Source organism: Miniopterus schreibersii (assembly GCF_964146895.1).
Source record: "Miniopterus schreibersii genome assembly, chromosome: 1".
Classification (NCBI taxonomy): Eukaryota; Metazoa; Chordata; class Mammalia; order Chiroptera; family Miniopteridae; genus Miniopterus; species Miniopterus schreibersii.
This window is the reverse complement of record NC_138101.1, coordinates 160,685,109-160,707,743: the sequence shown is the minus strand read 5'-3', so window position 1 is coordinate 160,707,743 and position 22,635 is coordinate 160,685,109. Positions and strand designations below refer to the sequence as shown.

Below are 22,635 nucleotides of genomic sequence, written 5' to 3'. Positions count from 1 at the left end.
TGCTGTCCTTGGAAGCCATCTTTTAAAAATAAGGTTGAAATATAACTTATTTACCTTGGGTATTCTATTTGACCTGGTTCTTGAGCTAACTTTTTCATATGTTATCTGCTAGTAACTGTAAATAAACTAATATCCTTATGAAATGGAAATTCTAACTAGCCTGTTTCTTTACACTATTGAATGAAAATGGAATAATACTAGCTTCCTGCTGGAGGAATTCTAGAAGTTCTTAAGGTAAATGAGGGTTCTTTTTACTTTTATTATTTGCTGTAAAATATTTGGTATGAAATATTTGATTATGTCACTGGGAATCTGTTTTCTGTTAAGCACAAGAGTATTATAATTATTACTTAGTGTTTATTTGGTACCAATTATGTGCAAGAAACTTAAGGGAATATGACAAGATCTTTTAAATATATATATGTATATATAAGTAAATATATATATATGAATATATATATATATATATATTTACTTTTATTGATTTCAGAGAGAGAAAGGGAGAGGGAGAGAGGTAGAAACATCAGTGATGAGAGAGTCATTGATCGGCTGCCTCCTGCATGCCCTCCACTAGGGATTGTCCCGCAGCCCGGGCATGTACCCTCACCAGGAATCGAACCTCGATCTCCTGGATCATAGGTCGATGCTCAACCACTGAGCCATGCTGGCTGGGCTATGACAAGATCTTTAACTGCAAAGGTTTATAATCAATTGACTATTAGAGTACATACCAATATAACCTGGTACATGATAGGTGGCAAATGTATAATGGTGCTCCAAGTGTTAATGCTGAATTGGTTATTAAGGGTTTCACAAAGGATGTAGGAGATGAATCAGGCCTTAAATAAGACCGAAGAGTTAAGAGGCCATTCTAGGTATAAGGGCTAAGAATGGATGTTCCTTGTGTTTATGTACTAGTTTTTTAAAGCATGGATTTAAATAAGGCGTTGATACTGAAGGGACTCAAATGACTAGCTAAAGAGTTTGTAACTGGAAAGTAGAAAATAATTTTGAGCAGTGGGTGGTGATAAATAGGATTGTAGCCTGGCTGGTGTTGCTCAGTGGTTGATCATACACCCATGAACCAAGAGGTCACTGGTTCAATTCCCAGTCAGGGCACATGCCCAGGTTGCGGGCTTGATCGATGCCTAGTAGGGGGCATGCAGGAGGCAGCTGATCCATGTTTCTCTCATTGATGTTTCTCTCTCTCCTCCCTTTCTCTCTGTCTAAAATCAATACAAACATATTTATATTTCTAAATATATTTTTATTGATTTCAGAGATAGGAAGGGAGAGGTAGAGAGAGAGAGAAACATCAATGATGAGAGTCATTGATCAGCTGCCTCCTGCACCCCCCCCACTGGGGATTGAGTTTGCAATCCAGGCATGTGCCCTGACCGGGAATCGAACCTCGATTTCCTGGATCATAGGTTGGTGCTCAACCACTGAGCCATGACAGCCGGGCCAAATGTATATTTTTTAAAAGAAATAGGATTGTTAAAATTTCAGTTGTTCAATTAGTTTTCCTTCTTAAATGAGAGGCACCACATAAAGTAGTATTGAATATTATTTATCTTTCATTAACTATGGATTAAACTGTGCTAATGTTCCATGCATAGATTAGAAAATTGGTATCTAAAAGTTTGAAGAGCAACAGACAGGTAGTACAGTTTTCCAAATTTTATAAATGAGACTATTATATGAGTGATAATTTATGAAAATTTGGGAGTTAGTCTAAGACATACTTTTTCTGTCTTCAAAATTTTTATAGTATTAAGGGAAGAAAGCATAGCCTGACAGTTTCTCATACAGAGACACACTCCCACCAGTTAAGATGGGACTATCTAAATAAAAACGTCTTAAATTGTATTTCTATTTTACTCATATTGTTTGAGGAACTTTGGGTAAATAATAAAGATAATCAGAGAATATTAGATACAATTGGAAATATGAAAAAGATTGAAGAAAAATATAAACTCATAATGTTGTGCATGTAGGAAATGCAGTAATTGCTGACCTTGTCTCATCACCCAGATTTTTCTCTCTTAATTTGCTTTATTGTATGCATACAATAACCAAGCAGTTCTAATTCTTTTCTTCTTTGAAGTTTTAAGAAAAATATTTAGTGAAAGTGAAACATAAGAATGTGTTTAATGGTAAGAATATTTTTTTGTTAAGGATATTTACCTGGATTATCAAAAATAGCATCGAAATTATTTCATTGTAAACTTTTGTCTTGGGTTCAGTCTTGATTTGAGACTAATTCCCACAGGGATGAGGTTTAAGACTTTTTATTTCACAGCTTTATTTTCACTTTAGATTTATGCACAAGATTAGCTTCAAGCACTCTGTCTTTGTTTACTTAGTCCACAATGAAACTAGATCGAAGGTTGAGCTTTCGAAAGGCTTTAGCTTTCCAAAGCTTTAGTCTAGGACTACTTAGTACCACTAAGGTTTTGAAAAGTCCTTTATAGAAGTAGCCTCTGCTATTCAGTAACTTGTTCTTGGATTGTGTAATTGCTGTCAATGCTTGATAAATGGTGGGGTTGGAGGAGGGGGAGAGTGAGTAACCTCATTTCTGATAGGTTCTGTCCAATGTAAAAGGAAGAACTTTTAATTGTCCTCAGTTTACTTAAGTAGGTTTAACCCTCCCATATATTTCTGTTAGCTAGTGATTAAAAAGCCAACAAATAACTTTCTTTTGGGTCACATGTACAGAACTAAGAAGAGAGCTTTTTATATTAAAGGCTCGTGTGTTCCCTTAGCTGCCATGGTGTGCAGCCTACTTAGCTTATGCTACCTGATGAATAACTAGTCCAGATGGCTAAACTGTTGGAAAATATAAACCAAAACCCATTTCAGGAAGCTATCCACTTTGCTTAGTTTTGGATAAGATCCATTCTGATTAGTGGTAACTTTCTCAATTTGTTTTAAAATTTAATTTTTAACTCTATGTTTTCTTGATTTTTACCTAGGTTACAAAATATCCTCCTATGATTGAGATCTACAGACTACATGTCCTACAAGAGCAATCCAATGGTTTTTCATCCTTTGAAGATACATTAGGAACATAAATATGGTGCCAAAAGAAGTTCTTGCCTTTCTCTGACTACGGTTTATTTGGACATACTTTTGTATTGAAGAGAGGTATACAGCCGGAGGCTACTCATTGTGGAGAGACTCTGTCGTGTAGGATAATGGACCATCCCAGTAGGGAGAAGGATGAGAGACAGCGGACCACTAAACCCATGGCACAAAGGAGTGCACACTGTTCCCGACCATCTGGCTCCTCAACATCCTCTGGGGTTCTTATGGTGGGACCCAACTTCAGGGTTGGCAAGAAGATAGGGTGTGGGAACTTCGGAGAACTCAGATTAGGTAAGAACTTGATTATGTCAGTGACTTCCACTAACAAAAGCAGCAGCTATAATAAGCTACGCTGTGTTTCAAGACATGGGGTTTATAATTTTACGGGAAATTCTCTTAATTAAGAATTCTCTTAAGAACTAAAGGATTTGTGATTGAGATAGTCATTATCAGTTATCATTGTTATGCAAGGTTTATATCTGTGTGTAAGCTTTTAAATTTTCCAATTCTGAGTTATGATGTAGGGAGATCTGCATACAGATATCAATAAAATGAAGATTCTGACTTAGTTGGCTTGAGAGGTAGAGCCCTATATTCTGTCTTTCTAACAGACTTCCAGGTACTCTAGATGCTTTTGGCCCTGGAACCCCACATCTTGAGAAGGGAGTAAGGTCTTGTTTTTTAAAAAATATATCTTTATTGATTTCAGAGAGAGAGAGTTACGAGAGTTGAAACATCAATGATGAGAGAGTCGTCACTGATCAGCTGCCTCCTGCATGCTCCCAACTGGGGATCGAGCCGGCAACCTGGGCATGTGCCCTGACCAGAAATCAAACCGAGATCTCTTGGATCCTAGGTCGATGCCCAACTGCTGAGTGACGCCTGACTGGGCTTGTTTTAATTCAAACCTTGCCCCTGATAAGGCAGTAATACCCAAATTTAATCTGCAAGGATATACATCCTGTTTTAGAGAGGCTTTCTAACTGATACTATGTTTGCATTTCTTCCTGGAAGTCCAAGCATCAGGATTATGCTAAAACTTCAGGGAAAAATTACGCAAATTTTTTTTCCCAACCAAGGAAATTGATTTTTTTTTAAGTCTTTACCTGAGGATATTTTTCCCATTGCTTTTCAGAGAGAGTGGAAGGGGGTGGGGAGAGAGAGAGAGAAACATCACTGTGTGAGAAAAATACATCAACTGGTTGCCTCCGTCATGCATGTGCCCCAACCAGGGCTGGGGATAGAGCCTGCAACCCAGGTACGTGCCCTTGACTGGAATTGAACCCGGGACCCTTCAGTTCTCGAGCTGACTCTAACCACTGAGGTAAACCAGCTAGAGCTGATTTTTTTTTTTTTGTAACCCTCAGCCAAGGATATGTTTTTCATTGATTCTAGGGAAAGAGGAAAGGGGTTGGGGGGACGGGGGGGGGGGAACACATCGATGTGAGAGAGAAACATCGATAGGTTGCCTCATGCATGTGCCCTGACTAGGGATTGGACCCATAACCAGGTATGTGCCCTGACCCAGAATTGAACCTGTGACTGATGCATGGGAAGACGAGCCACTCTGGCCAGGGCACATGGAAATGGATTTTTTATGAGTGAGATGATGACTAATGACAAAATCAACCAGTTTGAAGATGTGAAATTGGGAAGAGAGTGCATTGGGTATTTATTTGTAATTCACTTACTAGGTGAATGGGGAAGAGAAAATGAGAGATCTTATAAATGTATGAAGTGGGACATCAGCTTGGAGAATGTGAAGAGGTCCTCTTTTAGGCTTAAGTGTTTTCTTTTTCTTCATAAACATGGAGGCTTTGGATTATTATGAAGACCCCTTGTAGGAGACTTTGGCCCTTGGGGGAATGGGAGTGTAGGAGCATAAGACGATTATTGCTTATTACCTCTGCTACTTCTGATGATTCTGCAAAAGAAGATGCAAAGAGTTTTACCTTCGATGTTCCATAGAGAGATTCAGGGAAATATCACTACACTATCCAGAGATCACTGGGTGCAGAATTGATCACTGGATGCTGAGAATGAATTTTTTTACTGGTAGAATGCTAGCAGCCTGGAATTTTAAGACCTGACTGGGGTAATGAAAGGCTCTTCATATTTAGTGATGTGTTCATGTTCGGGTTAGCAAAGCCAGCAGATGCTACTGAGAGTAGGAGTAAGATGTTCAATTGCATACTGCTTGAGTTCCTAGCAACTACTTAATTTCTTTAGTGGCAAGTTTCATGAACATTCATTTACATAGTGGATTGACTTTGCTCCAACATCACGGTAGTACTTGAATTAAATAGATTATGACATAAACATCCACAAAATTACTACTGAGAGGCAGTTTATAATGCATATAAATCCATGTATTTTAAAAACACTATAAAATTGTTTAATTTTTATAAAGTTGAAGAAAAACCTTGGCCAATGAAAACTGGAACTCTTGGCTGTTGTGAGTGGAATTACAAGTTAGGTAGTTTCATAATGCTTAGTTTAAGATGCTGAGAGATTAGACTTTTGATGTGGAGGAAGAAGCAGCAGTTCTGAAATAAGATAAAAATATGAGGAAAGGTAGCCCTCAGTAGGATGACTGCCTTTTTCCCCCTGGTTGTTCTTGGTGGCTAATGAGAGTAGTTTATATCAACTCACTTCCCAAAAATTTTTTCCTAAGGGCTGGCTTTTTTTTTTTTTTTTAAATCCTCACCAAAAGACATGCTTAGAGAGAGGAAAGAGAGAGATAGATCAGCTACCCTCCGCACGTGCCATGACTGGGGATCAAACTGGTAACCCAGGTATGTGCCTTGACCAAGAATCTGACCTGCAGACTTTCAGCGCATGGGACAATGCTCCAACTAACTGAGCCACTCTGGCCAGCCTGAGGCCTGTCTTTTATGACCACATGCTACTAGATGAAATCCAAAGTGGATTTGATATGTTTATTGTCCTTACTCTACATATGAATACTCTGTGACCCTGAAATTCCACTCTAGTATGTGCCCAAGAAAATGCATGTATATGAATACCAAAAAATATGTTCAAGAATGTTCACAGCAGAACATCTAAGTTATTATGCACACTAATAAACATGATGTTGAGAGAACTAACCCCTCCAATTAAAAAAAGAAAAAAAAATCATGTGCAGTACTACTAATACATGAAACAAAATGGATGAATATCAGAAATAATGTTGAGCAAAAGAGGCAGACACAAGAGTGGTTATTGCCTGGCTGGTGTGGCTTAGTGGTTGAGTGTCCACCTATGCACCAAGAGGTCACCAGTTTGATTCCCGGTCAGGACACATGCCTGGGTTGCAGGCTCTATCCCTGGCAGAGGGGGTGCGGGAGGTGGCTAATCGATGTTGATGTTTCTCTCTCATCGATGTTGCTATCTCTCTCTCTAAGAATCAATAAAAACATACTAAATTTAAAAAATGAGTGGTTACTGTATAATTACATCCATAGATATTCAAAATAGGCCAAACTAATTTCTTGCAATTACAGTTAAAATAGGTTATTTTGGTGGTGATAGATGAGGATTATCGATTTGGAAGAGACACAAGAAAGCTTACTAGAGTGCTGAAAATGTTCTCTTCCCAGATGTTACATGGTTATATGTATGGATATGTAAAAATTCACTGAGCTGTGCAATTAAGGTTTGTGTACTTTACTCCATGTTAGTTATACCTCAATAAAAAAGAAAAATAAATATTAAAAAGTATTTTAAATGCCCATCATTTGTACAAGAGGATTAAAGTTTGATTTTTAGATATTAACAGTATCTGTCAGTGACCTTTATATAGCTTTTCACCTATTCCTCAGGAGGAGCTGCTTTCCCAATCACTGGCTGTAAACAGAGCTAGAAAATTATATGCCAGACTCTTTAGGAAATTGGCCAAATAATTAGTAATAATAAAGAAAGGCAAATAAAAAAGAAAGAGCACAGTAACATTGCTTCTGTTGACATAATTACTTTCATTAGGATGAGAAATGCACATAGGTACATCTCTGGTATCTGTGAAGTTTTTAGATACTGTGGTTTCTCCAATTTGTACATTAGTTGAGTAATTTTACATATAAATTTTCTTCTTCTCCTGCTTAAGTTCATTAATGACATCTGTATTTCTCTTAAAACTTCATTATCATCTAGAATGGAGGTCTATATTCTTCTTGGCAGGAAAATAATAAAAAAATATTACTGTTTTTGCCTGATGATCAAGTTCAGGTCATTGACAGTCCATGGTTTTAGTTCTTCTAGAATCAATTACTTTACTTTGAACTCTCTTCATAATTGTGTTTTTTCACTGTCAACCCTTTTACTTTTCAAAGGACCATTTGGACTTTTCCTCCTGAATGTCTGAAATGTCTGACTGATACTATAACCTTCCCTATGTCCATGGATCTCCATTTGGTCTTCTCATTTTCCACATTTATGTTGTAGAAGTCTCCAAATAGCAAGTAATCCATCTGTCTAAAAGAATACTTCAAACCTATTAGAGATTCATAATGAAATATTTACTGATTTGCTTCAAAACTGGGCGAGGTTACTTGGGGGAATCATTATATAACTTTGGAATTTTGCATAGTAAAATTTAAAAAAATACCTTAATGTTTTTCTGCTGCAGAGTATTGTGCTTTGGGAGGTGATTCAGTCTAGTTTAGAAAGTTTTACACATTTGCTTAGGAAAACATAGGCCTCTCTAAGTACTTCATAGGCTCGTTCTCTTGAAATGTGGTGTAGATCTTTTTTTGACCCCATTTATAAATGACATCCCCCACCCCCTTTACCTCACTCCACTCAGCATCGCTCCAGACTTTTAGCTGCTAGAAAACCCCTCATTTTTTTTAACAGATTGATTAGAATATCACGTTTAATAGTTAGGAAAGTTGTACAAGCTAGTCCAGTCACTGACGTAGTTATTCCAGAATGAAATAATTGAGACTGCTTTTCAATTGATGGCTTTTTTTTTTTTTTTTTTACCATAACCCACACTAGAAAATAAATATTATATCGTGATCCAACATATACAGAAATTAATGTTTGAATCTGAAGCAAAAGCTTCATGAAATAATACACTCACTAAGTATGATGTACTTTTTTTTTTTTAAAAGATCATGTTGGTCAAGATTCAGTGGATTGATTGATTGATTGATTGATTGATTTCACACTCCACTAATGGATCATGTCCTGCAATTTAGAAAACATTTTAGCATTGTTGAAAACAGACACATTTTAGCATGTCAATAGTAAACAGGCTCTATACTATTACCCATTGGGGTTAAGATTTAATAAGATTTTGAATAATAAACTACTTAGTGATATTAGAAGTAATCTCTTCAAAAAACTTGGCACAAGAATAAATTATCCTTCTGTTAACTGCTAACCATTTGGGAAATGTTTCTGCATAGTATACTAATATACTAGTAGAATGAAGGCACTAAAAATGAGAAAGACTGTTTTTGTTTAAGTTGAAGTGCCCTTAATCATACTGCCCACTTAAAGAGATGCTCTCTGGATGGTGGAGGCCTCTCCTCTTTGCCTTAAATAGACATAGTAGCAACCCGACTTATTTACATAAAAGTGGTTTCTTGTTTTAACTATTAATTGCCTCAAGTTCTTTGGCTGGATTTACTTATTTTTTTTATTAAGTTCTAGGTAGTAACTTGTAAATGTACTACTTTCACTTTAGGGCAAGAAAATGTGACAGCTGGAGATCTAACTAAAACTGAGAGCCCGAGGCTGTATGTTCCTTTATCAGGGTGACTGAGAACTGAGACATGCTGGTTTTTTGAAATAGTGCTGTGTCTGATGAAGCTTATGGTAAATGTTGTCTCTCTAGGTAGGTGACTTACTGAAACAGAAAGTCTTCATGCAGTGGGTTTTATGGACAGCATCACATCCAGGACTGCTGCTTGAAGTGGGCTGAGTTTAGATGTAAACTCAGTTTTTATAAGCTCCAAAAACTATGTAATGCAGGTGGTTTTTTTCCCCCATTAACAATTTAAAAACCCATAGCCAGGAAGGGAGCTTGGGAAGCATTGTGGATTTTGTGCAACAGATACTAAAAGCTTTAAGTGCTTGGGATTGTGCCTGCCATCTCATCAATGGTATTTTTTTTATCCATTAAACTACCTGCCTTTCTCAGTTATTGATACATATATATATTCATACATATCAATATTTAGCTGAAGCAGTCATTCATTTTAAATGGGCAGGATTTTAACTCTCTAATTAAATTCTTCCAGAGCAAATTTTTGAGTACTGTCTATCACTTAGGATAGTGGTTGAATGATTGTCTAGCTTTCCACATGGCAGCATTTTGTGTTCACCTTTTAAGTCTTAATGTTGCCCCCCGGCAAAGGAATTCATTGGAATAATGCATAGCCCAAGAGAATTATCCGGTCACCTCCAGTGACTCTTAGGTGTAAGGATGATTGTTTTGTAAAGGGTGACTTGTGTTCCGTTCTTTTGGTGCTCCCAGGGAAAATACGCAAACATAAGCAAGCTAGCATTTTGTGATATATCAGCCATCATGTTTGCTGTTACACAGGCTGTCTCAATTACTATACTTCTGTGATTATATCCTTTTATACAGATATGGAAATTGAAGATGAGGGGCATTTCATAATTTGTCTATTACTTTTAGGTTTAGTGAGAACTTGGAGGAAGGCATCATGGTGGAGTGGAATGATCATTGCCTACTCTCCTGGTTCTCTTTCTGTTCTCCACTGACTGAGCATTTTGACCATTCTCTTTTCCTCATCCCTCATGTTTGCATGTGGTTAGATTTTTCTTCAAAATACTTTCTGACTGGGTAGCTCAGTTGGTTAAAGCAGTGTCCCAGTACGCCAAGGTTGCAGGTTTGATCCCCGGTCAGGACACATACAAGAATAAACCAATGAATGCATAAATAAGAGGAACAACAAAATGCCATGATTATAAATCCTATTTTTAAGTCGTTCTCTTTCAGAAATTATTGCCTCACACCTATAATAATAAAAGTAGGAAAAATTAGATTTATCTAGCACCTTGCAGTTTACAAAGTACTTTCATATATTCTAACTCGTGTAATCTTCATAATCACACTGTATATGGTTGGTGTTATTCTTTAAATGTTCTGCTATAAAAACTTCCTGTTTACTTTACTTCTAGGTATCCTCTCTTTTATCCTGTACATTGGGACCAGATTAATATTTTAAAAATACAACTTTCACCATTATGCTTTTCCTCTTAGCACAAGACCTTTGGTAGTTTCACAGCAAGCTGAATAATGAAGTCAGAACTCCTATATTTGCATTTAGAATTATCCATAATCTAATTCTAAACTAGCCTTTTTAGAAGAACCTTCTTTGTATATCAAGTCAATTTGGTTCACTTCAGCAAACATCTACCTATTGTATATTAGACACTGTGTTTATTGCTAGGGATAAAAAGATGAGTTGAACATTCTTCTTGTCCTCAGGAAATTTGTATCTAATGGAGGTACAAAGATATATACATAGCTAATTGTAATATATGTGGAAGTTTATGGAACTGGGTGTTGCCTCAGTTATTTATTTATTTATTTATTTATTAATATATCTTTATTGATTTCGGGGAGAGGAAAGGAGAGGGAGAGAGAGAGATAGAAGCATCAATGATGAGAGGGTCATTGATCGGCTGCAGCCCGCAACCCGGGCATGTGCCCTGACCGGGAATTGAACCCTGATTGCCTGGATCCTAGGTCGACGCTTAACCGCTGAGCCACACCTGGCTGGGCCTCAGTTTTTTATAAAGTATATTTAGAAAAGGGATTTTTTTTTTTTTTAAAACATATCTTTATTGATTTCTGAGAGAGGAAAGGAGGGGGAGGGAGAGAGATAGAAGCATCAATGATGAGAGTCATTGATTGGCTGCCTAGCCTGCAACCCGGGTGTGTGCCCTGACCGGGAATCGAACACTGATCTCCTGGATCCTAGGTCGATGCTCAACCACTGAGCCACGCCCGGCCGGGCGAAAAGGGATTTTTTAAAAAGGAACCAAAAAGGAAGAGAAGATAAAAACAGATAAGAAATGTTAACAAAATGTTGGAAGCTGGAAAGTAGGTAGTTAAGTAGTAACTGACTTAGTCCAGAGCAAGTGGACTGATTGAAAGGGTAGGCCTGTTTGTAACATAAAATACACAAGCTAGGCTCAAGAATTGGAGACACTAGGAACTTCCGAAAGTTAGGATGCAGAAGGAGCCAAAAACAGGAAGCCTAGTTGCAGGTCTATATATGAGGCAGTTGGATAACTGAACCCCTTCCTCCCTGGCATCACCTCACCAGGCAGCTTCTCTTTCCTATCCTCACGGAAGATAGAAGGTTCACACTGTTGAAGGGCTTCCCAGCTGAGCATGAGGAAAATGAGAAAAAGTTACAAATAATTAGTGAGACCCCCTAGACTTTGGAAGAAGCAGATCCAAAGTGCCTGGGATTTCTTTGAACATATTTTCTTCAAAAGAAATATATGCACAATTTCTATAATATAGTATTTGTTTTACTGTAAAAGAGATTTTTTCCAAATCCTCAAAGAAAAGTGAGGATCCAGGAAAAGTATGTCTTATTTGTGCTATAGCTTATGCCCTAGCACACCTCCATGTACCCTTGGTTGTACATAACTCAGAGTAAGAAGCTGGCATTCAAGGTTATTCACACCCTGTCCCTTTTGGATGTATCTGGCTTTACTTCTCACTGTTTCTCTTCATATATCTTGTACTGTGTTCATATTGATCTACTCATAATATGTCATATTCTGTGCATTTTCTAGTGTCTTCACCTCACTGTTCAAATTAGTATTTTTTATAAGAAATTTCCTTTATTCTCTCTGTTTATCCTTCAGGGCTCACGCTGAGTGCCACTTTTGTCCAAATGCTTTACTGTGCCTCATCTAAACTCCTCTACTGACTTGTTCATATTTCTTCTCTTTAACGCCCATGATATTATGTGATTTATCTAACAAATTTTTTGCCACCATGTGCAAGGCCCTATATGAAGAGCTAGAATACAGTCTCTGTAGGGTGAGAACTTACCTTACATGTCTCATCTTAGATGTCTGATATCTGCATATAATGAGTATTAAATATTCAAATATTTTCCCCTACCTCTGGTGTCCTATTTTCTAGTTAATCTTTTATACTTCCTCACATATGGTTATTCAGAATCACAGATCTGATTGTGTCACTACTCTACTGAAAAACCTTTCATTTTAAACTTTAAGATGGCTTTGAAGACTTCTTCAATGTGGGCTCAACCTTACTTTTCTAGCCTCTTTTGCTGCCCTAACTACTCCTTGCCCATTCTTACACCTTCTTGATCCTCATGATGCAACTTAAGGTCCATCTACGCCCAGACCACCCACCATTCTCAGCCTACACCATCTACTTTCTCATTTTTTGTTTGAATGCTCATGCAATTTCTTCTCCCTGAGGTGCTCTTCTCCCTGAGGTGGCTGGGAGAAAGAAAGAATGAATTTCCTTCCTGAGACTACTGTTTACCTTCTCTCATTTCTTCCTCACAAATCAGAATCCAGGATTACTCTGCTTACACTACCACCGCACTTCAAGGGTTGTATTTATTGAATTAAGATCTGTTACTTTAAGCATATACTTCAAATATTAAGTTAATTCTTGAACAGTAAAGGCATGGTGTACTCTAAATGAGTAAGGGTGAATTTTGGTGCTCTTACTTTTCTACCTCCCAGTACAACTAGGGTTGAGGTGTCCAATTCAGAGAGACCCCTAAACACATTTACAATTTTAAACCTGACCATGTTTGTTTAAGCAATACTATGTTCTTAGGGTCAGCCCTGTGTTAAAATTGGTTTTAGGTCACAATAACAGTGTTTATACAGTGTCAGGAAGGGCTTTCCTGAAAAATCTTTATGTAAGATTGTATCTTGTGGAAGAAATCTGTGACTTAGTTGGGAGGTTTTTATTTATTTATTTATTTATTTTTATTTATTTATTTTTATCTTTATTGTTGAAAGTGTTACAAATGACCCCTTTTTCCCCCATTGATCCCCTCCACCATGCACCCCACGCCCTCCAGGCCTTCACCACACCATTGTCTGTATCCAGGAGTTATGCATATATGCATGTAAGTTCTTAGGTTACTCTCTCCCCACCCACCCACCCACCCCTGCCTTCCCTCTGAGATTCATCAGTCTATTACATGCTCCTATGTCTCTGGGTCTGTCTCTTGTTCATTGGTTTAATTTGTTCATTAGATTCCACATATGAGTAAGATCATGTGATACTTGTCTTTCTCTGACTGGCTTATTTTGCTTGGCATAATACTCTCCAGGATCCACCATGCTGTAAGGGATCCTTCTCTTTTACAGCTGCATAGTATTCCGTGGTGTAAATGTCCTAGAAGATGTTTGATATGATTTCAATCTTCTTAAACTTGTAGAGATTTGTTTTGTGTCCTAATGTGGTCTCTCTTTGAGACTGTCCCATCTGCACTTGAGGAAAATACTTATTCTGCAGCTTTGGGGTGAAATGTTCTGTAAATGTCAATTAAATCCATCTGATCCTGTGTGTCATTTAGAGTCACTGTTTCCTTGCTGATTTTTTTGTCTGGAAGATCTATCCAGTAAAATAAGGGGGGCGTTAAAGTCCCCTACTGTGACTCAATCTCTCCTTTGAAGTCCTCTGGAACTTTTTCTTTTTTTTTTCAGCCTGTGTGAGTCTTTTGTTCTGAGGTGGGTCTCTTGTCGACAGCATATATTTGGGTCTTGTTTTCTTTTTTAATATATCTTTTATTTCAGGGAGAGGGGGAGAGAGAGAGATAGAAATATCAGTGATGAGAGAGTCATCATTGATCGGCTGTCTCCTGCACAACCCCAACTGGGGATTGAGGTCACAACCCAGGCATGTGCCCTGAACGGGAATTGAACTGAGATCTCCTGGATCCTAGGTCTATGCTCAACTGCTGAGCCACACCCAGCTGGGCTGGGTCTTGTTTTCTTATCCATTCAGCTGCCCTAAGTCCTTTGATTAGAACATTTAATCCATTTATATTTCAGGTTATTATTGATAGGTACTTATCAATTGCCATTTTATTTCTTTATGCCTATGTTTCTCATTCTATTTCAACTTCTTATTACAGCAGTCCCTTTAACATTTCCTGCAGTGCTGGTTTGGTGGTGATAAACTCCTTTAGCCTTTTTTTTTTTTTTTTTTTCTGGGAAGCTCCTTATTTCACCATCTATTTTGAATGATAGTCTTGCTGGATAGAGTAGTCTTGGTTTCAGATCCTTGCTTTTCATTACCTCGAATATTTTATGCCATTCCCTCTGGCCTGTAGTGTTTCTGATGAGAAATCAGCAGACAGCCTTATGGGAGCTCCTTTGTAGGTAACAGATTGCTTTTCTCTTGCTGCCTTTAGGATACTCTCTTTGTCTTGAATTTTTGACATTTTAATTATGATGTGTCTGGGCATCTTTGGGTTCTTCTTGCTTGGAACTCTGTGCCTCCTGGACTTGTGTGACTTTTTCCTTGACCAGGTTGGGGAAGTTTTCTGCCATTATTTCTTCAAACAGGTTTTCTAACCCTTGCCTACTTTCTACATCTTCTGGCATTCCTATGATGTGAATATTATTATCTTTTATGTTGTCCCACAGCTCCCTTAAAGTGTCCTCCTGTTTTTTAATTGTTTTTTCTTTTTGGATCTCTGATTGAGTGATTTTTTTTCCTACCTTGTCTTCTAATTTACTGATCCAGTCCTCAGCTTCTCCTAATCTGCCATTTATTCCTTCCAATGTATTTTTTACTTTTACTATGTCATTCTTAATTTCCTTTATAGTTTCCATTTCTTTTCTCATGCTGTTGAGCATCCTTATGATTAGTATTCTGAACTCTATATCTGATAGGTTGCTTATATCCATTTCATTTAGCTCTTCTTCTTGAGACCTCTCTTGTTCTTTTATTTGGAGCTTGATTTTTGGTCTCCCCATTTGCTGCCAGTTTGGATTTGTTTCTATGTATTAGTTAGATCTGCTAGGACTCCCAGTCTTTTGGATTGTCTCTGATGCAGGCCAGAGTAAGATGCTGTTTGTGACTGGCCTTGAGTACCCTGTTTGAAGCTTTCCATACTCCACAGCTTGTGATTCCTTCTGCTGGGTGCATTTGGAAAGGACCAGAATGCCCACCAAGGTCTGCTTTCCCAAGCCCTGGGTCCAGAAGCAAATCAGGCAAAGACTCAAAGCACCCAGAGGCTGATTGTTATTCAGTCTCTTAATGAGCCTCAGGCTATAGAAACTCCACAGGGTGGGGTGAGAGGTTTTCCAACAGGCCACCTTGCTTCCCACCCAGGGAAAAGCTGCTTTAAAAAGTGTTTATCTTGTAACGGTTTCTTAGGTGTTTGGAATCCTGTGAGTCCTTTTTATTATGTTATTTACAGAGAAAAGTTATTCCTAAATTAGTGTACTCTTCAATACATAAAGGTATTCAGCAACCTGATAGCAGTATTAAAAGTATAATGGTATAGTTTGTAAAGGGTCATCTATTGTGTAGAGCATCGTAAAAATAAGAACTTTTAATGCAAGCTGCTTTTGTTCCCAAAACAGTGTGTGTAGTGTGTGTGTGTGTGTGTATATATATATATATATATATATATATATATATATATATATATTTTAATCCTCACCCGAGAATATTTTTTTCCATTGCTTTTTAGAGAGTGAAAGGGGGAGAGAGAGAGAGAGAGAGAGAGAGAGAGAGAGAGAAACATTGATGTGAGAAAGACACATCAATCGGTTGCCTCCTGCATGGGCCCCGACTGGGCCCGGGGATGGAGTCTGCAACCAGGATATGTTTCCTTGGCTGGAATAGGACCAAAACCCTTCAGTCCGTGGGCCAACGTTCTAGACATTGAGCAACTGGCTAGGGCCAAAACAAAGTGTATTTTTATTATAAAAACTATATTATTTAAAAATCAGAAAATACTAAGAAACAATCATTTTAATACTTTTACATAATATATACTTTTTCATGCATATGTATTCAGCTATTAAGTATATATTTGCATATTAACATATAAAACTTACCTCTATGTATTATTTAAAAATTAGTCATAGTATACATACCAGTAAGTTACTTTATTTTATTTTTCAGTTACAGTTGACATGCAATATTATATTAGTCTTAGGTGTTATACCCCAGTGATTAGACATTATGTAACTTACTACGCCATTTTCCCGATAAATCTCATACCCATCTAACACTATGCATAGTTATTAGAATATTATTGACTATATTTCCTATGCTATACTTTATATCCCCATGACTATTCTGTAACTTCTAATTTGTACTTCTTAATCCCTTCACCTTTTTCACCCACTCCCCACCCCCATCTGGCAACCGTCAAAATGGTCTCTGTATCTATGAGTCTGTTTCTGTTCTTCTAGTTCGTTTATTTTGTTTTTTAGATTCAATTGTTGGTAGATACATATTTATTGCTGTCTTATTGTTCATATTTTTTATCTTTTTTTTCCTTCATCTTAAAGAAGACTTTTTTTTTTTTTAGATATATCTTTATTGAATTTCAGAGAGAGGAAAGGAGAGGGGGAGAGAGAGAGAGATAGAAACATCAGTGATAAGAAAGTCATTGATAGAACCCACAACCCGGGCATGTGCCCTGACCAGGAATTGAACTCCGATCGCCTGGATCCCAGGTCGATGCTCAACCACTGAGCCACTGCTGGCCAGGCAAGAAGACCTTTTAACATTTCATGTAATACTGGTTTGGAGGGGATGAACTCTTTTTGTCTGGGAAACTCTTTATCTGTCCTTCAATTCTAAATGATAGCTTTGCTTATTAGTAATCTTGGTTATAGATTCTTGCTTTTTGTCACTGAATATTTCTTCACAGTTTCTTCTGGCCTGCAAAGTTTCTGTTGAGAAAGCAGCTGACAGTCTTATGGGAGCTCTCTTGTAGGTAACGAACTGGCTTTTTCTTGCTTCTTTTAAGATTCTTTGTCTTAAACTTTTTGCATTTCAGTTATGAGGCTTGGTGTGGGCCCTTTTGGGTTCATCTTGTTTGGTACTCTCTGGGCTTCTTAGACTTGTAAGTCTATTTCCTTCATCAGGTTAGGGAAGTTTTCTGTCATTTTTTCAAATAGGTTTTCAATTATTTGCTCTCTCCTCCTTCCAGCAGTCCCATAATGTGAATGTTGGCATACTTGAAGTTGTCCCAGAGACTCCATACACTATCCTCATTTTGAGGGGTTCCTTTTTCATTTTGCCATTCTGATTGGCTGTTTTTGGCTTCTTTATATTCCAAATCACTGTTTTGATTCTTGGCCTTATCTATTACTCTACTATTGATTCCCTGTAAATTATTATATAAGTTAGTGTATCCTTTATTTCTGACTGGTTCTTTTTGTGGTTTCCATTTTTTTTATACCATTGAAATTCTTTCTCAGTTCATCTACTGTTCGCCTACGTTCATTGAGTATCCTTATAACCAGTGATTTGAACTCTGAATCTAGTCGATTGCTTGCCCCCATTCTTTTTATTTCTTTCTTTGGATGTTGTTCTGTTCTTTCATTTGGGACATGTTTCTTTGTCTTCTCATTTTGGCAGCCTCCCTGTGTTTGCTTCTGTGTATTAGGTAGAGCTGCTACATCGCCTGGTCTTGGTAAAGTAGCCTAATGTATTGAGTGCCCTCTAGGATCCAGTGGCACAACAGCCTCCCCGAGCTGCGCACTCCAGTTGAGTCCTCCGTCCTGTGCTGTGTACACCTACCCTCCTGTTGTAGTTGAGTCTTGATTGCTGTTGGCGTGTTAATGGGAGGGATTTACCCCAGGTTGAATGGCTGCAAGGACTGGCTGTGACCACAGTGGATGATGAGCTGTGCAGGGTCCCAACCCACAGAGCAAGGCTTACTTCAGAGCGATTCTGGTGCCCCCTGAGCTTGCCCCTTAAGTGTGTCACTTATGGAGGTGGTTGGTTGGTGCTTCAGCGTGGTCTGAAGCTGTCTACCAGGTGCACTGGCTCTGGTGCCTCCTGGGAGCTGTACGGTCTGCCACTGCCAGTGCCCTGCCTGGGGCCACCCAGCACAAGCTACAGAGCTATCTGCAGATGGCTGCTACTAGTCCTGGGCTTGGAAATGCCCAAGAGAGTCCAAGCTGTGAACCAAGGCTGGCTACTGCTAGTGCTGAGCCTGGGGTCACTTAGCAAGACATACTGGTCCCACCAAGGCTAGATGCTGCTTGTTTGAGAGATTTTAGGAAAATCTGAAGCCTGAGCCAAGACAGGCCATTTATATGGAAAAACCACTGGAAACAGCTTGGGTTGGCCTGCAAGTTGGGTGGGGCTGGGTCTTGGAATCACCAAGGTAGGGTGAATAGTGATAGCCAGATTAATGGAGACTCAGATATTGCACCCACCTATGGGCTCTGTGAGAGGAGAGCTCATCAAAGGAACACTGGCCCCTTACAGCACTTCTGTCTGGGAGAATGCTGGCCCTCCAGCTCTTGTTCTGATGCTGGACAATTCAGTTCCTCCCCTTTTGTCGCTGCAGCCTTTCGAGCTGCTGCCCCAGCACTGGAGCTCAGAAGTGAATCTGAGTAAGTTTGTGCATTGGCCCTTAAAGAACTGCCTGGAACTCTTAGCAGCCCTCTGTCTCACTCAGCCATAATCCCCGCTGCTTTTTGGTGGTGGTGGTTTGGTGAGAGAGAGAGACATCAATTTGTTGTTCCACTTAGTTGTGCATTCATTAGTTGTTTCCTGTATGTTCCCTGACGGGATAATGAACCCAGAACTTTGGCATATGGGGACAACGCTCTAACCAACTGGAGCTACCTGGCCAGAGCCAATCCCTGTTGCTTTTTATAGCCAGAAGTTATAGAGACATCTCTTACTGGCACTGGAGCCCTGGGCTTGGGTACCTGGTGTGGGGCTGGGACCCCTTCCTCCTCAGAGATGGACCTCCACAGCCGAGATATTTCTCCTGATTTTTATCCGCCACACGTTTGTATGGTACCAACCCATTCTGCGTCTCCACCCCTTCTACCAGTCTGGATGTGGCTTCTTTTTTATATCCTTAGTTGTATGGCTTCCATTTAGCTAGATTTTAGGCAGTTCCAAATGATGGTTATTGTGTAGTTTAGTTGTAATTTTGATGTCCATACCAGTAACTTTTAATCATTTAAGGTTTGGAGTGTCTGAGATGTGCACAGCATGAGCTTAAGCACCATAGGACATTGACGGAACTCTTAGATAAAAATCTCTGTTTCTCAAGATATTTGCAGTCTAGCTAACTAAGATAGGACAAATATATAAGAAGCAATGTAAAGTCCAGTGCAGTGGCTAAACTGTATGTTGTATATACTAAACAATCAGGAGGAATTAAAGCCTTCAGGAATCAATGGGGGTGCCAGGCTGGGTGTGGCTCAGCAGTTGAGCATGAGCCTAGGATCCAGGAGATTGTGGTTTGATTCCTGGTCAGGGCACATGCCCAGTTGCTGGCTTGATCCCCAGTCGGGGGCGTGCAGGAGGCAGCTGATCAATGACGACTCTCATCATTGATGTTTCTATCTCTCTCTCTCTTTCCCTCTCCCTTCCTCTCTCTGAAATCAATAAAGATATATTAAAAAAAAAAGAATCAATGGAGTTGGGGATGTGAAGGTAGTTAAGTACCTAGCATGTAATGTTGGCTCACTAAGTGGTAGTTGTTGCTCTTATCCTCATCCTCACTCCCAAGTTCTTACTCTAGATGTTTAGGAGAATTGATTTTATTATACAAGTAGAGAAGTTGGGGGGGAAATTGTTACTTTAGGAAGAACTTTGAGATGTTTAAGTGTTGTCCAGGTGGAGAACTGTTTCCTGCTTATAGTGAAAGACATAGAGCTAGTGTTTCTGGTGAAGAATGAAAACAGCTTTGACAATCACCTCCTTATATACAGTAGATAAGTTTTCCAAAATCTGAGTAGGACAGTAATTCGTTTTATTTCACACTGTTCTTTATACCAACTAAAGTTGACACTAAATACCATGACAAAAAATACAAGATTCCCACTTGTCAGTGAGTTAGAAAAATAAGGGTTTGTACTTATTGTCCCAAAAATAAAAATCTCTGTGTCTTTGAAATTCTGGCTTTTTTTTCTTGGTTAGACTCATAGCTTAAGAGCTGGGAAATATTAAAAAACAAAATGTGTATATGTGAGAGAGAGAAAGAGATTCAAAAAATTTCTCGTGTCTAACTTAAAATTTCAAATTCTCAAGCTGTTTTTGTTCTTGTCTTGCTGGGTCTAATCATTTCTATAAATCATGTTTCATATATGCAAACAGCTTTGGGAATGTGACCTTTCTCATGACCCTGTAAGCTAAGATTTTGCTTTGTATTTCCTGGAATAAATGTTACTAAAACATATACATTTTGCTTTTTCCCTAGGTAAAAATCTCTACACCAATGAATATGTAGCTATCAAACTGGTGAGTAAAATCTGTATTTGTGTTAAGTATATTTTGGTGCTTTCATCCCTCACGTATCTTTTTACTGGAAATAGTTGTGAGCACTTACAAAAATACTAACGTTTTTTCTCTTGCATATGATCCCACAGAGTCATTTTCCTTCATCTAGAGTTTTACAGTCATGAATCACTATACACTGTATGGCATTAGATGATATTATAGTTTAGCCATAATGAAGAAAAAATAGTTAATAAAAAAATAGCTGGAAGGAAGAAGAAAGATCACGGGAAAACTTGTAGTTTTTGTGAACCTTTCACAGTGCTGTTTTAAAAGATAAAATCGTTTGCCCTGGCCAATGAGGCTCAGATGGCTGAGCATCGTCTGGTGCACCAGAGGTCTCCAGATCAATTCTGGGTCAGGGCATATATCCAGGTTGTGGGTTTGATCCCTAGTTGGAGTGTGTGCAGGAGGCAACTGATCGATGTTCCTCTCCCTCTTGCTATATCTCTCTCTCCCCCACTCTCCCTTTCCCTTCCTTTCGCTCTAAAATCAATAAAAACATGTTTTTAAAAAGATACAATTATTTGAAAATTTTATTTTTTTGACTGATTCATTTTTAAAATGTAAGGTATTTATTAATATACTTAGTACAGAAACAAATTTGATCATCTAATCATTGTCTTAAAAAATCTACCAAACATGAAAAACACATCATGTGGTCACATTTGAAGCAAAGAGTTTAATTGGTTTTGTCACTCCTGATCTTATGAATAACTAGTCATTGAAAATAGCATCCTATTAAAAAAGAATAGTTATATGATTTTAAGGATTAACAATTTTAGAACAAACAATTCTTTACCTTATGTTTAAGGTTGATACAAAACCATTTCTAGTTATATGAAATGTTTCATATGACTGTTTTCTATGAAACTTGTATAAATGTTCATCCCCCTACTAAATCCTAGTAAGTTTCCCAGGATTTTCAGGTAGTTTTGGGCTTTATTAGTTGGAAGACAGAGGAGTTAGTGGTTGAAGAACACATCTTGTGATGGTTGAATGCTTTTCTTTTCTAAGGAACTGCACTTATTACATCCACACCTGCTCTGTGGTTGTTCCCTTCTTCTCATTCAGTTTGTCAGTTTGTGGAGGAGTTAAGAGTTCTCTTGTGAAAAACTGACAGTTATTAGATTGGTTTCTCTACAAAGAGGTGGACAGAGAGCAGGGCTTAAGAGCAGGTAGCTGCTAGGGAACCAAGTGTTTTGTTTGTTTATTTGGAACTCTTGTTGAATAAATGAGGTAGAAGAGAGGTAGTGAATATAACACTGCATACCAAATATTTTCTCAGATTGACTATTAAAGGTTTAACCATTTAGAAAATTTATACAAATTTTGTTATTTTGTAAAAGTGTCCTCTAGTTCATCTGCTCTTTTACTTTTTCCGTTTTACTACTTTGGTAAATTGTAATAATTTTGATTCTATGGGATTAGTAACAGGAGGAAGCAGCCCCTAGAATACTTTAAAATATTGCCTCAAGACTGTATATTTGTTATTATCCCTTTATTTATCAAGACTTCTTTTGAGGCTTTCTTTTAGGGGCAGTTCTTTCTATCTACATTTCTCCTTCCAGGTTCATGCTAGTCAACCTATTTAGATAAACTTGCATAACGTATTGTTGACATGACTGACAATTGCATTACACTTTTAAATTTTAGTAAATTTTTATGCTTTTTTATGGCCAAGAGTTAAAGCTGAAAATAGACTTTATGTCATCTAGTATGGTGTGTCTTAGTACCTCATTTCTCTTTCAAATAAATCTTAAATAAGGCTTTTTAGAGGATAACAATCTTGTCTATGGGCCTCCTTTCTTGCTCTTGGTCTGTATTCTTCATGGGAGATATAAAGCCGGTAATTGAGCTCTTTTCATTGTGACAGCAAAATTGGCCTTAAGCATTACAGTCGTACAAGGTAGCCGTCTGCTGTCGGTTTAGGATTTCAGGTAGGCATGTGTGTTCCAGAATAACCGTGATTCTGGCAAATAGCCTGCCCTCTATGGAAATGTAATCGGCATCTGGCACAGAAATACAAGGAAGCCCTGCTGGTACTGTTTCAG

The 22,635-nt window shown here is 38.2% G+C and overlaps 1 protein-coding gene across 5 annotated transcripts in view; it reads left to right on the top strand.

Annotated features, from left to right (window-relative positions):
- CSNK1G1 (casein kinase 1 gamma 1) overlaps positions 1 to 22,635 on the top strand; it is a 133,003-nt gene that overhangs the window by 39,935 nt on the left and 70,433 nt on the right. For all 5 annotated transcript variants that reach the window (XM_081121640.1, XM_081121636.1, XM_081121638.1 and 2 more), the window contains 2 exons: positions 2,976 to 3,378; positions 20,505 to 20,545. In XM_081121640.1, the coding sequence (XP_080977766.1) occupies positions 3,198 to 3,378; positions 20,505 to 20,545 (222 nt within the window). In that variant the 5' untranslated portion in view covers positions 2,976 to 3,197. The remainder of the gene's footprint in view (positions 1 to 2,975; positions 3,379 to 20,504; positions 20,546 to 22,635) is intronic.